The sequence below is a fragment of the Maniola hyperantus genome, chromosome 24 (assembly GCF_902806685.2).
Source record: "Maniola hyperantus chromosome 24, iAphHyp1.2, whole genome shotgun sequence".
Lineage (NCBI taxonomy): Eukaryota > Metazoa > Arthropoda > Insecta > Lepidoptera > Nymphalidae > Maniola > Maniola hyperantus.
The window spans coordinates 5856364-5870069 of record NC_048559.1 but is presented as its reverse complement, the minus strand read 5'-3'; the positions used below and the strand labels follow the sequence as shown (position 1 = coordinate 5870069).

The following is a 13706-nucleotide window of genomic DNA, read 5'->3' as shown; positions in this document are numbered from 1 at the left end:
TAGACATCTCTAATTTTTTATCTTGATCACAAAAAATACTTTTTATTTTATTTATTCCGATACAATTTAGCCCTTGACTGCGATCTCACCTGGTGATAAGTGATGATGCAGTCTAAGATGGAAGCACGCTAACTTGGAAGGGATATAAAAGTTTCATTAAACCATTAAGTTTCATTAAAATCCAGTTTACTATAACGCGGAAGTGTTTCGACACTCGAATACTATCAACGTTGGTGAGGCATAAAATCTCTTACTAAGCGTACTGGTAGATATGGTTTAATTTTAAGGTAAGATGGTACTGATTCTGGGCACAACCTAATTTTAGAGTATTCGCATACTCTTTTTACTAATGTAATATGAAAAGGACAGATGCAGTTTCACAGCTTTAAGTTTTATTTTTAGATGGTAAAACCCGTGATTTTAACGCACAGTCGCGAGCCTACTGTTTAAATTTGTAACGTGCACTAAAATTTAAAGTCTTTAAATGTAAAGTTAATGTGCTGTCCCTTTTTAGCATTGTTAAAAAGAAAAGGATGCAGATACTCTAAATTTAGTTTAGAGAAAGATAACAGAATCGGTATTATGTGGTATCGGTATTATAATAGATCGCTATTTAGCGATAAGTCCGCCTTTTTGTACCTACTTTTAAAAATTTCTTTTTATAACCTGTCATTTGTGTTTTTGTGGTGCAATAAAGTATATACATACATACATACATACATACATAAGATCAATAGTTTTATTTAAACGTCGGTACAAGTAGGGTAGTGCTTTGATAAATAACGGTACAACAGACAGATAAGTTCCGCTTATTAGTAAATGTAAAGATAGGTGTATTTATAGAACTTTGTTGCAGGTCTGATTAAACCAGTCCCAACAAGTGGACGACAGTAACGGTTATGGTAATTTACTTGTATTAAGCCGAACTAGCAGTTAGCACTTCTATTCGATTACTATGCAGATTTGAATGCACGTCCTTAGGTATCTATAAAATATAGGTTACTTGATCTAATAAAATGGCATTAACACTGCTAGCCTTTCTAGCAGCGCCTTCAATAAAACATAATATACTTTCGCTTATCTATATAATAATAATAATAAATCTTTATTTAATAAAAAAATTACAAGGTATATATACAATAAATACATAACCCAGGCCTGGTAGTAGCAATGCAAAGTTCCTGGCCCCCAAACTAGAATTCCCTGTGCTATGGGAAGCCAGTCTTTCGCCCGAATATAAATAGGTAGGTACAGTTAATGTAAATAAATTACTTTAAAATACATAAACAGATTACAGTGATTATATATATATTGCAAATTTCCAGTTGAAATCTAGTGTTTATGACGTTCGCCTCTTATACCGGAGGTCGGGAGTTCGATCCCAGGCACGCACAACTTTTTGAAGTTACTTATGTACGGTAAAGAAATTAAATATCACTTGATGATATCTTGAGCAAATCTGCGTACCTGAGAGTTCTCGATTATGTTGTCAAAGGTGTATAAAGTCTGCCAATCCGCACATGGCCAGCGTGGTGGACTATGGCCAAACCCTTCTCATTCAAAGAGGAGAACCGTGCTCAATAATGAGCCAGCTATGATGATGATGGTAGTAGCTTTTAAGCTTAGTGAAGATGAGTAATTTGTTCACTTTCGAAGTCTAAATTAAGCTTCTCCGCACGACGTTTGTTGTTGCATCCATAGAATACAGAGATGACATCTGCTGAATGCATGCAAATTGTAAGCCGGGAGAAAGTTATCACGTTTTCAACACGGGATAGGATTGTTCGATGACATTATATTATTGAGGTTACGCCTATCCCTCTTCTTTTAACGGTAACACCCTGTCTGTCAAAAATCCTATAGGGTACTTCCCGTTGACCTAGAATCATGAAATTTGGTAGATAGGTACATAGGTCTTATAGCACAAATAAAGGAATAAATCCGAAAACTCTGAATTTGTGGTTACATCACGAAAAAAAAGTGAAATTTTTCGTGAATACACTTTAATTACAGTGCCATCTATATGTGATTTGATAAAATAGTTGACATTTATCAAATCATATGTGATTTGATAAAATAGTTGACATTTATCAAATCATATGTGATTTGATAAAATAGTTGACATTTATCAAATAACATATAGATGGCGCTGTTGTCATTATCTTGCAGTGATGCATATAAAAATGTTAAAATATCTTGTACCTACAATATTTTTCTATCGGGAAAACTAAATACAAGCTAATTTTACACCAAATTTTATCAAAATCGGTTTAACGATTAGGCTGAGAAAAAGTATCAAACAGACATTTTCACATGTATAACATTAGCATGGATGAGATTGTAGCATAATATTACACAATAGTTGATGTTTCTTAATTAAACAATCGGTTTTATTTCAAATTCTTTATTTGTACGAATCGTTTGACGGACATAGTTTAATATAAATATAAATAATGGTGATACTATAAACAAAAATAAAGAAAATACTAAGTATACAGAATTAATAGGTAGGTATGTGATGAAAATATGATGATGATATAAAGTTAAATAAAATAAAAATAATAACAATAAAATGTTTCATAAATAAAATTATTTAGTACGAAGTTGAACGAAGAATGATAAATACGATAAGTATTTGTAAATATAAATAATAAGAAAATAAGTGAAATATATGAGATGGTAAAAACTTAATCATAAAATAAAATTACATGGCAAAATATACAGCACTAAAATCGTAAACATGTAAATAATTATATACAATATTTACAAAATATACATCATATTTTATAAAAAAACATATAAGATTTATAGTAATAATAAATCATAGGTACACTTAAATGAATAAAAAATATCAATAATACATTAAAAAATATTATGTTAGACATAGGACTTAAAGAAAAGGACTAGGACTCGATCACAAAGATAATAGTAACGAGTATAATACAATATTTGTTTATATAACAAAATACACAAATACGGATACCGTACAGGGTTTTAAAAATAATACTAATATAGTATAACAAGAGGGGATCATACAAACTCAGAACATTTTATGGAAAACAAAAACAACAATTAATCGTTCATTACCATCCCTCACAAAGGGACTTCGATTAATAAATACACAATAAATATTCTTAAAACTATCAAATAAATAACTCATAACGCGCGTTTTATGTTCAAGTTGTCGTTCGTATACCTAAGAAAATAAATAAGGTATAGGGGTACTCCTTGTGTGACCCCAATTTTGCTTTAATCTGATTTGATGTGACCCGAGTAAGCTAAGTTTTGTGCTTCGTCAATCGACCTTCCCCAACCGTGTCCACTACTGGAGTAGTGTGTGTCTTCGTGATGGGGGTGGGCAACCACTTCATAGCTAGTCTCATGGTGCTTGCTGGCGAGGAGCTTCTTCAGAGCGATGATACCAGCGACCAGAAGAGAAATCTTAGCTAAGAGGACGGCTTTGGCGGCAGCAAAGGCAATGATACCCAAGAACAGAGGAATGAGTGCCATGATCTTGAGCTTGGCGATGGCTAAGAGAGGGATGAGTTGTTTGAGCTTCTTCTTTTTGCCACGAGCTGGAAATAAAACAAGTCAATGATTTATTATTAATATTTATATCAGATGCTATCAAAAGGCTTAATCCGTAACCTTATATAAATGCGAAAGTGTGTTTGTTTGTTGGTTTGTCCTTCAATCACGTCGCAACGGTGCAACGGATTGACGTATTTTTTTGCATGGGTATAGATAAAGACCTGGAGAGTGACATAGGCTATTTTTTGTCCCGGTAAATCAAAGAGTTCCCACGGGATTTTTAAAAAACTAATTCCACGCGGACGTAGTCGCGGGCGTCAGCTAGTTCTGTCTATAATAATAAACCTAGATAGAACATCAGAGCATTATTAATTAGATCCTACATCAAGGAGAGAAGACAAGAAGCAAAAACAATTAAAAGAAATTAATCAAAGTAAACAAGAAATCGTTTAAATAACGTTTAGACCTTAATGACCTTTCCCAATACGCAAAAGAATTCATACTACGCGTAGGAATGCGCATTTTTGCGAGCTTTCAATTGAAAGTGATTCTGTTAACCCACATTTTATTCAAAATTCCTAAATTACCAGTTTTTTTACGCCCAATGCCTCTGTGTAATCCACTTGGGCCGAGTTTTACGAATCTATTGTCCTAGATATGTAAATTTTGGATTAGTTTAAATTTGATTTGGGCAAAATACACCTTTACTGGTACAAATATACTTAACTGTTACTTAACGGCAACTTAATTTTTTTTTCTCGTGATATTGTTGTTGACAATAAATTACAGAGTATCAATTGGGGTTGATCCTTATTGGATGATTGGTACGAAACTTATTATTTTTGTATTAAAATTTTGTAGCTCTCAAAAGACTTTTTGTACTATAACTAGCTTATGCTCCCGATTTCGTCCGCGTGGAGAACACAAATTTCAAATCCCTATTTCATCCCCTTAGGGGTTGAATTTTCAAAAATCCATTCTTAGTGGCTGCCTACGTCACGTCTGCATGCCAATTTTCAGCCCGATCCGTCCAGTAGTTTGAGCTGTGCGTTGATAGATCAGTCAGTCAGTCGGGCATTCAGTCAGTCGGGCAGTCAGTCAGTCAGTCAGACGCCTGTTCTTTTTATATATATATAAGATTAAGTTTTACTAGTGTGAATCGGCACTTAATGATATAGATATGTTCAAAAAACATAATGATATCATTTTGATTGCCCAGACAGATACATCATATCTACAGTTTAGTTGCACGAAGTATAATAAGAGAGAGAGAGAGCCAGCGCGTGCCAGACCTTCGTTATTTTATAAAAGCTACAAAGCCGTATCGCCAAGTGATTTAGCGTCCCGGTACGATGCCGTGTAGAAACCAGAGGGATATGGGTTTAATAAAAACTTCCATACCCTTCCAGGTTAGCCCACATCCATCTTAGATTGCATCATCACTTACCAGCAGGTAAGATTGCAGTCAAGGGCTAACTTGTATCTGAATAAAAAATAATAAAGGTGATAGTTTATCTGCGTATTGTCCCCAACACTGGGATTAACGTTTGTTTAGATGTATGTTTGGATCAAGGTGGCTTTGGGAGATAACAGGTAATAAACGTGTAAAAAAATCTTATGTCAAAGTATAAAGTCTAATTTTTTTATATTTTCTTCGGCATAGTATTAGAAATCAAAAAAATCTTAAAGATTAAATTTAAGGGTGTCTAATAGTGTCGTGGCAACCCCCTGAAGTGTCTGGCAATGAATAAATTGATTTCTAATACTATTCTGAAGAAAATATAAAAAATTAGACTTCATACTTTGACGTAAGATTTTTTACACCTTTAGGTATTACTTGTTATCGCTGAAAGCCATCATAATCCAAGCAAACATCCAAACAAGCGTTCCTCCCAGCGTTGGGGACAATACGAAGATAAACTTTCAGCTTTTATAAAATACGATGGTCTGGCACGCGCTGGCTCTTAGTCCATAACACAATCCATCGAAGTGGCAGATCAACTTTCTTTAAAAGAAGACAGTCTGGGAGCGGCCAGCTATGGGCCGATTTCTCGATGACTAGCAAGGAAACCTGTTCTCTCATGAAAGCTCGAAAGGACTTTGAACGGAAGCGTCTAACGACCGTAGGAGGAATGTACCACTTTCGTGGCCTAGTCCGTAATAATATGTTGACCACGGAATAGGGACGTGGTTTGTGTATTGATTGTATGAAAACGGAATGTCGTATTGGTGGTATGAATGAACGATTTGTATATTATATACTAGATTATGGCCGCGACTTCGCGTGGATTTAGGTTTTTTGAAAATATTCTGTATTCAAATAAACTTTTTCAAATAAAGAAGATTTGAAATTTAGCGGGAGTTTCTTTCATAAATTGCAGTCTAAATAAAAGTAGCCTGTATCAGTATCAGGGGATGGAAGCTATTTCTGTACCAAACATGTAGTAAGTAATGCCCGTAGGAACTGTTTAATTTTCCGGGACAAAAAGTAGCCCATGTCATCCCCGGGATGCAAGCTATCTGTGCATCCGTCGTAATATCGTTGAAACGGATGGGCCGTGAAAAGCTAGCAGACAGACAGATACGCTTTCGCATTTATAACATTAGTGTGGATATGGATATATAGGATTATGACCGATACATACACTTGTTACTTATGCCGTTGTTCGTAGCCTGTATACCTTTGTAACGTTATTTTGACATCGTACGGTTTTTAACATACCTATACCTACATTGGACGTACGTGGACCCTAAGACAAACCGACCGGCGGAAGATTGACGCTCTGGAAATGTGGAGCTGAAGACGCCTCTTAAGAATAAAATGGACCGCACATCGTACAAACGTCTCCATCCTCAAAGAACTAAAAATAAATCAGAGGCTTTCGTCACTTGTACAATTGCGAATCCTCAAGTTCTTTGGGCACATTACAAGGAAGAGTGGTACCATCGAACACCTCGTGGTACAAGGTCGAGTGGAGGGCACACGTCCGCGTGGGCGTTCCCCAACTAGGTGGACACACGTAATCCGCTCTGCAACAAACACGCCTGTCTCCGTGTGTGCACATAATGCCACCAATAGAAGTCGCTGGAGGGAGATCGCACGAGCAGCAGTGAAGAATTCATTTCCATCCCCGGGATGCAAGCTATCCCTGTACCAAATAGATGATGGCCACGACTTCATTCATGTTTAATTAGATTTTTTAACATACCGTGGAAACATTTGTTTTTCCGGGACAAAAAATAGCCTATAATTCATCGACTGTTGGAACAGAAACATTATTAAATAAGCAGTTCTGAGATGTTCAAAGACAAGTTTGCGCTTAAATATGTATATCAATAGACTAATAGTATTAAGTAATGTAGTTCATAAAGACGTGTATTGCGCGATCCGAATTCTTAGACGTAATCGTTCATCATTACGAACACGGTAGAAGTTGAAGGTGTCAAAATCTAATTACTGACTGATCTATTAACGCACAGCTCAAATCACTGGACGGATTGGGCTGAAATTTGGGTTGCAGATAGCCATTATGCAATGCAGTACGCATCCGCTAAGAAAGGATTTTTAACAATTCAACCCCTAAGGGGTAAACTAGTGGTCCGAAATGTTTATGTAGTCCACGCGGACGAAGTCGTGAGCATAAGGTAGTAGGTAATTAATAATTTTACTCTTTACAAATTAATTATTCTTGAATATTCTACATTACGACTTGGTAATAAAGCTATAAAAAGCCTAATATATGTCGGAAAGCAAAGCTTTCTAAAGTGGGTACTAGATTATGTATTAATTAATACATACTAATATTATAAATGCGAACGTGTGCCTGTTTGTCTGCTAGCTTTTCATGGCTAATCAGTTTAACTGATTTTGGCGTTATTTTGAATACAGGGTAGCTTAGGAAGGACATGGCTACTTTTTATCCCGGAAAATCAAATAGTTCGCATTTTTGAAAATCCAAACGAAGTCGCGGGCGTCATCTAGCTATAAATATAATATGAATATATAATTCTTATGTTTTCTAATAAGCTCTTTTGATAGACGTTCGCCGTTAAGTGAAATGGACCTGTTAATGAACCTGTACCTCTAGTGAGTAAGTACAGTATACTGCATAAGCAGGTCACAGAGAATTCAACCTCAAGAGTACTATATACAAGGTTTTGCATGAAAACAAAATCGTAAAATGTTGGTGGGGAACAGGTGAGAATGCTTTGTAGTCATTGGTGGACTCAAAAGTCACGTAATTAGGATAATGTGCGGAATGAGGGTACCGAACGGGCGTGGGCCGACTTTTATGCTAACTCTCGGTGCGCGAACATGTAGGGCGATTGTCTAAAACTTGCATCAATCTCAATAGTTCTGATTGGCTTAATTTGTGCGATTCTTGTTGCAACAATGCATTGTAGCCAATAGTGAGCGAGCGTTAACCAATCAGAGATGATTGCGATCGTGACATTGTAGCTGTCATTCTCCCGCAATCGAGCAGCTGATTTGCATTTGGCCGGTTTTTTTATTGTTAGTTCCGTTTTATAATAAACTAGCTGATCCCCGCGGCTTCGCCCGCGTGTATATCATGTAGCCTAAGTCACTCAGGAATAATGTAGCTTTCTATTGGTGAAAGAATTTTCAAAATCGGTTCAGTAATACCAGAGATTAACCCCTACATACAAATTTAACGACATTTACCTCTTTATAATATTAGTATAGATAGTATAGATTAATACAAAACGGTGAATATTGAAGTAAATATAAAAGATGACAGAGACGTCTAATCTTTAGTTAATAATCCCGGTTTATTATAAAGCAAAGTCTTAGATAAAGTATCAAACTACTCTAAAAAGTAAAAGTGATGAGGTTTCCGATTAAAAATGAATGAAATAGCATTGCAAAGCGATGAATCGTGATCGATCTAAATAAGTTAGGGTTCCTTTATCTAATAGTTAAACACTTTTAAAGTTACCATTATTTTAGAAAAATTAGAATTAACTAGCTTATGCTCGCAACTTCGTCCGCGTGGACTACATAAATTTCAAACACCTACTTCACCAATTTCAAACAAATACTTAGCGGATGCCTACGTCATAATAGCTTTGCATACCAAATTTCAGCCTGATCCGTCCAGTAGTTTGAGCTGTGTGTTGATAGATCAGTCAGTCAGTCAGTCAGTCAGTCAGTCACCTTTTCCTTTTATATAATTAGATGACACTGCGTAGAGGTTTAAAATATGTTTAATAAATAATTTCTTTATCAGAATCTAAATAACAGCAAATAAGTTTTAATAAATAAAAATGTTTGTCTCAATAAGTTAATTTCTGGAATTGTCGGATATCGATGTGCCTACCTTATTAAGATTTTCCAAGCCATAATATTATTGGCTCTTCGGATGATACTCTTATGAATTGTAACATGTTTCTGTACACACACCCACATTTATGCAAATAAAGAATGAACTGAAATTTACTTGAATAAAATAACCGTTCGCACTTAACCAAACCGCAATAAAAGTTTTGCTCCATTTCTCTAACATTGAAACGTTTTAACCGTGAATTACCGAATCATATCTTTTATTTAGTTTCACCTAACCTACTTCCGACGTATTTGACTCTTCTTCTTTTATTATACTTGTTTTATTTCTTTCGTTTCTTTTATTTCTTTCGAGACTTTTATTTCATAACAAGCTTATGTAAGCTTTGATCGTGCTCAAAAAACGAAAGTTTAAATCGATCCCTCCATTCATGTTCACGTTCTTGTATTATATAATTTAAATTCGTAATATGTGTCAATTTTGATCTGTAACATTTTATTTATTCAACAATTAATCAATAGTAATTTAATTTTCAACAATTTAATATATATATAAAAAAATAAACGACATTTTATAAATAAGGTTTTGTCAGAAAATTGCAAATCGAAATATTCGCAATTTCTCTTCACGCCTGCAAATTTTTGCACACTTTTTGTTCTTACTCTGACAAACTAAGAACTTAAATGTGCTCTAATTTCACTAAGCTGTGCGTGCTTATTTAATACTTTAAGATCGAACTTTTGTTTGAAACAGTTTATTTTTCTACTAGCTTATTTTCGCGACTTCGTCCGCGTGGACTACACAAATTTCAAACTCCTATTTTACCCCCTTAGGGTTTTTCAAATTTTCAAATCCTTTCTAAGTGGATGTCTAAGTCATAATAGCTATCTGTGTGCCAAATTTCAGATCCGTCCAGTGGTTTGAGCTGTGCGTTAATAGATCAGTCAGTCAGTCAGCTTTTCCTTTTATAGATTTTGTCGTTATAGATATATTAACAATTGAAAAATACATACCTTCTTCAAGAGAACGCTTCATGCCCTCAACAGCTGATGAGGGAAGTCGGAACTGGATAACATGGTTTTCCAGGAAGTCAGCAGCCGAGTCCACAAGTCTGGATTCCACTTGGGCTTCCCTGACCTTCGGCTCGTCTGCTAAGGGTTCATACGCCCTCGCGGACCTTGGGGACCCAGTGCCCAAAAGGGTTACACCTTCAATCAAGTTCATCTCGCGCGCTGATGATAAGCTCTCCACATACTTCATTGCTTTTTCCTGTAACCAAAAGATAAAGATTCAGCAACCATGAATATACAACAAAAAATAACACTGAATATTATAACCATAAAGAAATGTGGTACACCGTCCAAAAGTCTACACAAAAGTATCTTATCTAACCACTTAAGTTTAGCTAATGACTTTAACGATGTTAACATAACATTATTATGAGTTGTTACACCAATCAAGATGATACGCTTTTGACAGGTATTGAAAGATAAATAAATCAAAGGTCACTTGAAAATCGCGTAGACTCAAATAACGATAAAAGTTTTTGTTATATTCGCAACTTTTAACACAACGTTATGTAATCAGTAAAGCCTATAAAAGTCCAATAACCATTATGCTTAAGCTTTTTTGTTATATCATTAATCACTTATCAAAAACTGAGCGGACCTAGTCTAAGCGGTATACGATCATAAGCAAATCATGATCAGACGAAGGGAACCTGCTAAATCTAAAAATGTAACCCTATTCAAATACTAAATGACACTTTACATCTCCCGTTAACTTGAACACACAAATGAATAATGTTGGTAACAATAAAGGATACCAAGCAAATCCTGATTAGATGACGGGAACATGGTAAAGTCTAAGAATAAAACCCTATTCAAATATCCCTGGGATATTTGATTAGAATAAAACTCTATTCAAATATCCTTGGGACTGGGATTAATATCTCCCGCTAACTTGAATCACTAAGGTACAATAATGCTGGTAACAAAGTTTCCGGGAGACGCAAAGTCGCGCCTATCAGCATTTGAATAGGGTAATATCACGAATCACTTAATTCACTTTTAATCACACACACCTTTAAGCACAATGACACATCTCCGTCAACACACTCTTTGACAACACCAATGACGCTCCCAACCAGCCCAGGGTCGTTAGCCTCCTTATCCAGGGTCGGCATCGCCCGCGCCCCGGCTATCAGAAATAGGACAAACGCGTACAGCCTCATGTTGATTTACCACCCCTACGAAAAGCCAGCACAAAGTGTGGGCCCCGGTGAATAAGCGGGCTGTTTTAAGCCAGTTACCCCACTACTGGCGGTCGCAAGAAAAGTGAACTTAAAAGCGGACGATTAAACTGGTACGTACGAAATTGTTTTATGTTAATACGGGCACTTGACGTGTGCGATTGCACCTGATTTCGGGTTCGATTCACTCTTCTATCGTTTTCACGGATCATTCGATTTGGCATGTTGCGCGTGGGATGTTGCCTATGAATGAGATGCGAGAGTATAGTGTGTTTGAATGATCTTGATACTCTGAAAGGGCTATGGACTGTATTGATAAATGCTTGCTTAAGCTTTGCAATAAATAAGTAAAATATTCTATATAATAGTCTAATTTAATTGGAGTATAAAACAATATTTAAAAAATTATATTGATTTGTAGTTAAGAATATGAAAAAATTTATATGGGTTAAGCTTTTGAAATATTTTTGATATTTTAGTAAAATATTTTTTTGTAGTCTTGTTCAATGCAAAGAAAGTGAGATGAATGGATTACGTAATTGTCATTTTTTATGTACCTACCTACATATTTGACTGGATCTTAATTTTTTGACTGCTTCATAAAGGTTCGTACGCACCTGAGCGGCGCGGCGCGGCGCTTCAGTCCGACTGCAGAACGCGTCACCTCAGGCCGCTCGACGGTGCCTACCGCACTACAACTTCAGTACGCGGCACCTCGCGTCACTTGCGCGTCACTTTTATACCCGTTCGCATACGAGCGCGAAGCGCCGTGCCGCGCCGCTGGGTATGTCGCACTAGCGTCACTGCATTGCGCGTCGCTTCGCTGCGCTTCAAAATATTCTCTCCAGCCGTGCCGCGTGGCAACGCGCGGTGAAGCGCTGTGCAGCGCCGCTCTAGTGCGATATGCGCCATACAAAATGATAGAAATGATATTTTGAAGCTCTGTGCCGCGACGTGCAGCTCGCTGAAGCGCCGCGCCGCGCCGCTCAGGTGCGTACGAACCTTTACTATAAAATAATGATCTTGATAGTTGATTTTCCGAGATCAAAAGTAGCATTATGTCCTTCCCAGGGATGCCGGATATCTCTGTACCAAAAAACGGATGAGCCGTGAAAACACGGATTACACGCACAACAGACGGAAACGTTTAAGTGCGGAAACCAGCCCAGAGCGAAGAAAAGAAAGAAAGAGCCGTGAAAAGCTAGCAGGCAGACAGACAGACACACTTTCGCATTTATAATATTATAGTATGGATAAAGAGTAGCCAGTCTGCAGTGCAAATTTCTAAATCCTAATAATTAACCGTGAAAATCAGAAATGTATGCTTTTATTAACGTAGTTATAAGAATAGAGAGTTTTTTTTCACACGACAGAAACAATGGACATCTGCATTGAACCTAATAATAATATTATCTACACTTTCCATCAAGTAAAAACCACAGGTTAAAACAAATTATCTCACCTTGGTACAATCATCAACTAAAGCTTTCTTTAATTTTTATAATATCCTCTACCCTAAGATTGCCTGGAAGAGATCGCTTTTTTAGCGATAAGGCCGCCTATTGTACATGCTATCTTTGTTATATTTCTATTGTTTTAGTTTTGGTGTACAATAAAGCATATTTTACTTTTACTTTACTTAAAGCTTGATTTTAGCAAAACCAAAATGAGCTTGGAGTTTCTATATGTGATCAAATCAGAAATGAGGAGATCCGTAGGAGAACCAGAGTAACCGACGTAGCTCAGCAAAGCGAAGCTAAAATTCCAATAGGCAGGGTAAATAGTTTGAAAAATTGATAGCCATTGAAGTCCCAAGGTGCCGGTATGTATGGCCACCTTGCACCGGAAAGTGCAGCGTTGAAAAACCCCATCATCAAACGAGTCGCAAGGAGCCGCTGGATTCAGGCGGCGTAAGACAGTGGCACGTGGAACTCCCTCATGAGATGTCCACCAGCAGACATCCATCAAATGACGACGATGATGACGATGTTGATATTTTGTAGGTTACTTATTCTTCTCAAAGAAGCCTAAATCTATATACGTTTAGTGGCGATGAAAAACCATAAGTATTTATTACTTTTTTATAATGTGTTCCTCCCTCAACATGGGGATCTTTTTATGGGGATTCATCGGTTTATATTTATCCATTTGAACAGCCTCAGTTTGTATCAAGTCGAAGCGTTTTGAACCCTCGTAACTTTAGTTTTAAGTTCGCATAAAAATTATCACCACTATATCATCGTACAAATCCAACAACCGACTATCAAAAAGTGTAATTTATTACCTTTTTTGAATCAATTATTTGACTTTGACTTTGAATAATTTAGCTGTTTTTTTATTATTATTATAACAAGCGTAGGTACACCAAATATTTACATTATTTTTTTCTCGCCAAACTGGTGAGCCAGTTTGTTGGCGAGCTGGCGCTCCTCAAAAATAACTAGAATCTACGTATTAAATTGTACTTATGTATGTAAACTTATATTCTAACTTATAAACTTATACTCAGATTAAGGATTGATCGCTGCATCGAATTGAACGCTTCAGAGATCAATCCTCAATCTGAGGTAACAAACAAAATAAACTAAAATAAAAAACAAATAATTAATAATAAATTAAAC

At 36.2% G+C, this 13706-nt stretch overlaps 1 protein-coding gene across 1 annotated transcript; it reads right to left on the bottom strand.

Moving 5' to 3' along the window:
- Window positions 1-2832: 2832 nt before the first annotated feature.
- Window positions 2833-11073, bottom strand: LOC117993553 (uncharacterized). The gene is made up of 3 exons (XM_034981354.2): window positions 10918-11073; window positions 9848-10103; window positions 2833-3575 (listed from the first exon to the last, which is right to left on the bottom strand). Exons 1-3 carry the CDS (start codon window positions 11065-11067, stop codon window positions 3250-3252), a joined length of 732 nt encoding a protein of 243 aa, XP_034837245.1. The 5' UTR covers window positions 11068-11073; the 3' UTR covers window positions 2833-3249.
- Window positions 11074-13706: the final 2633 nt, after the last annotated feature.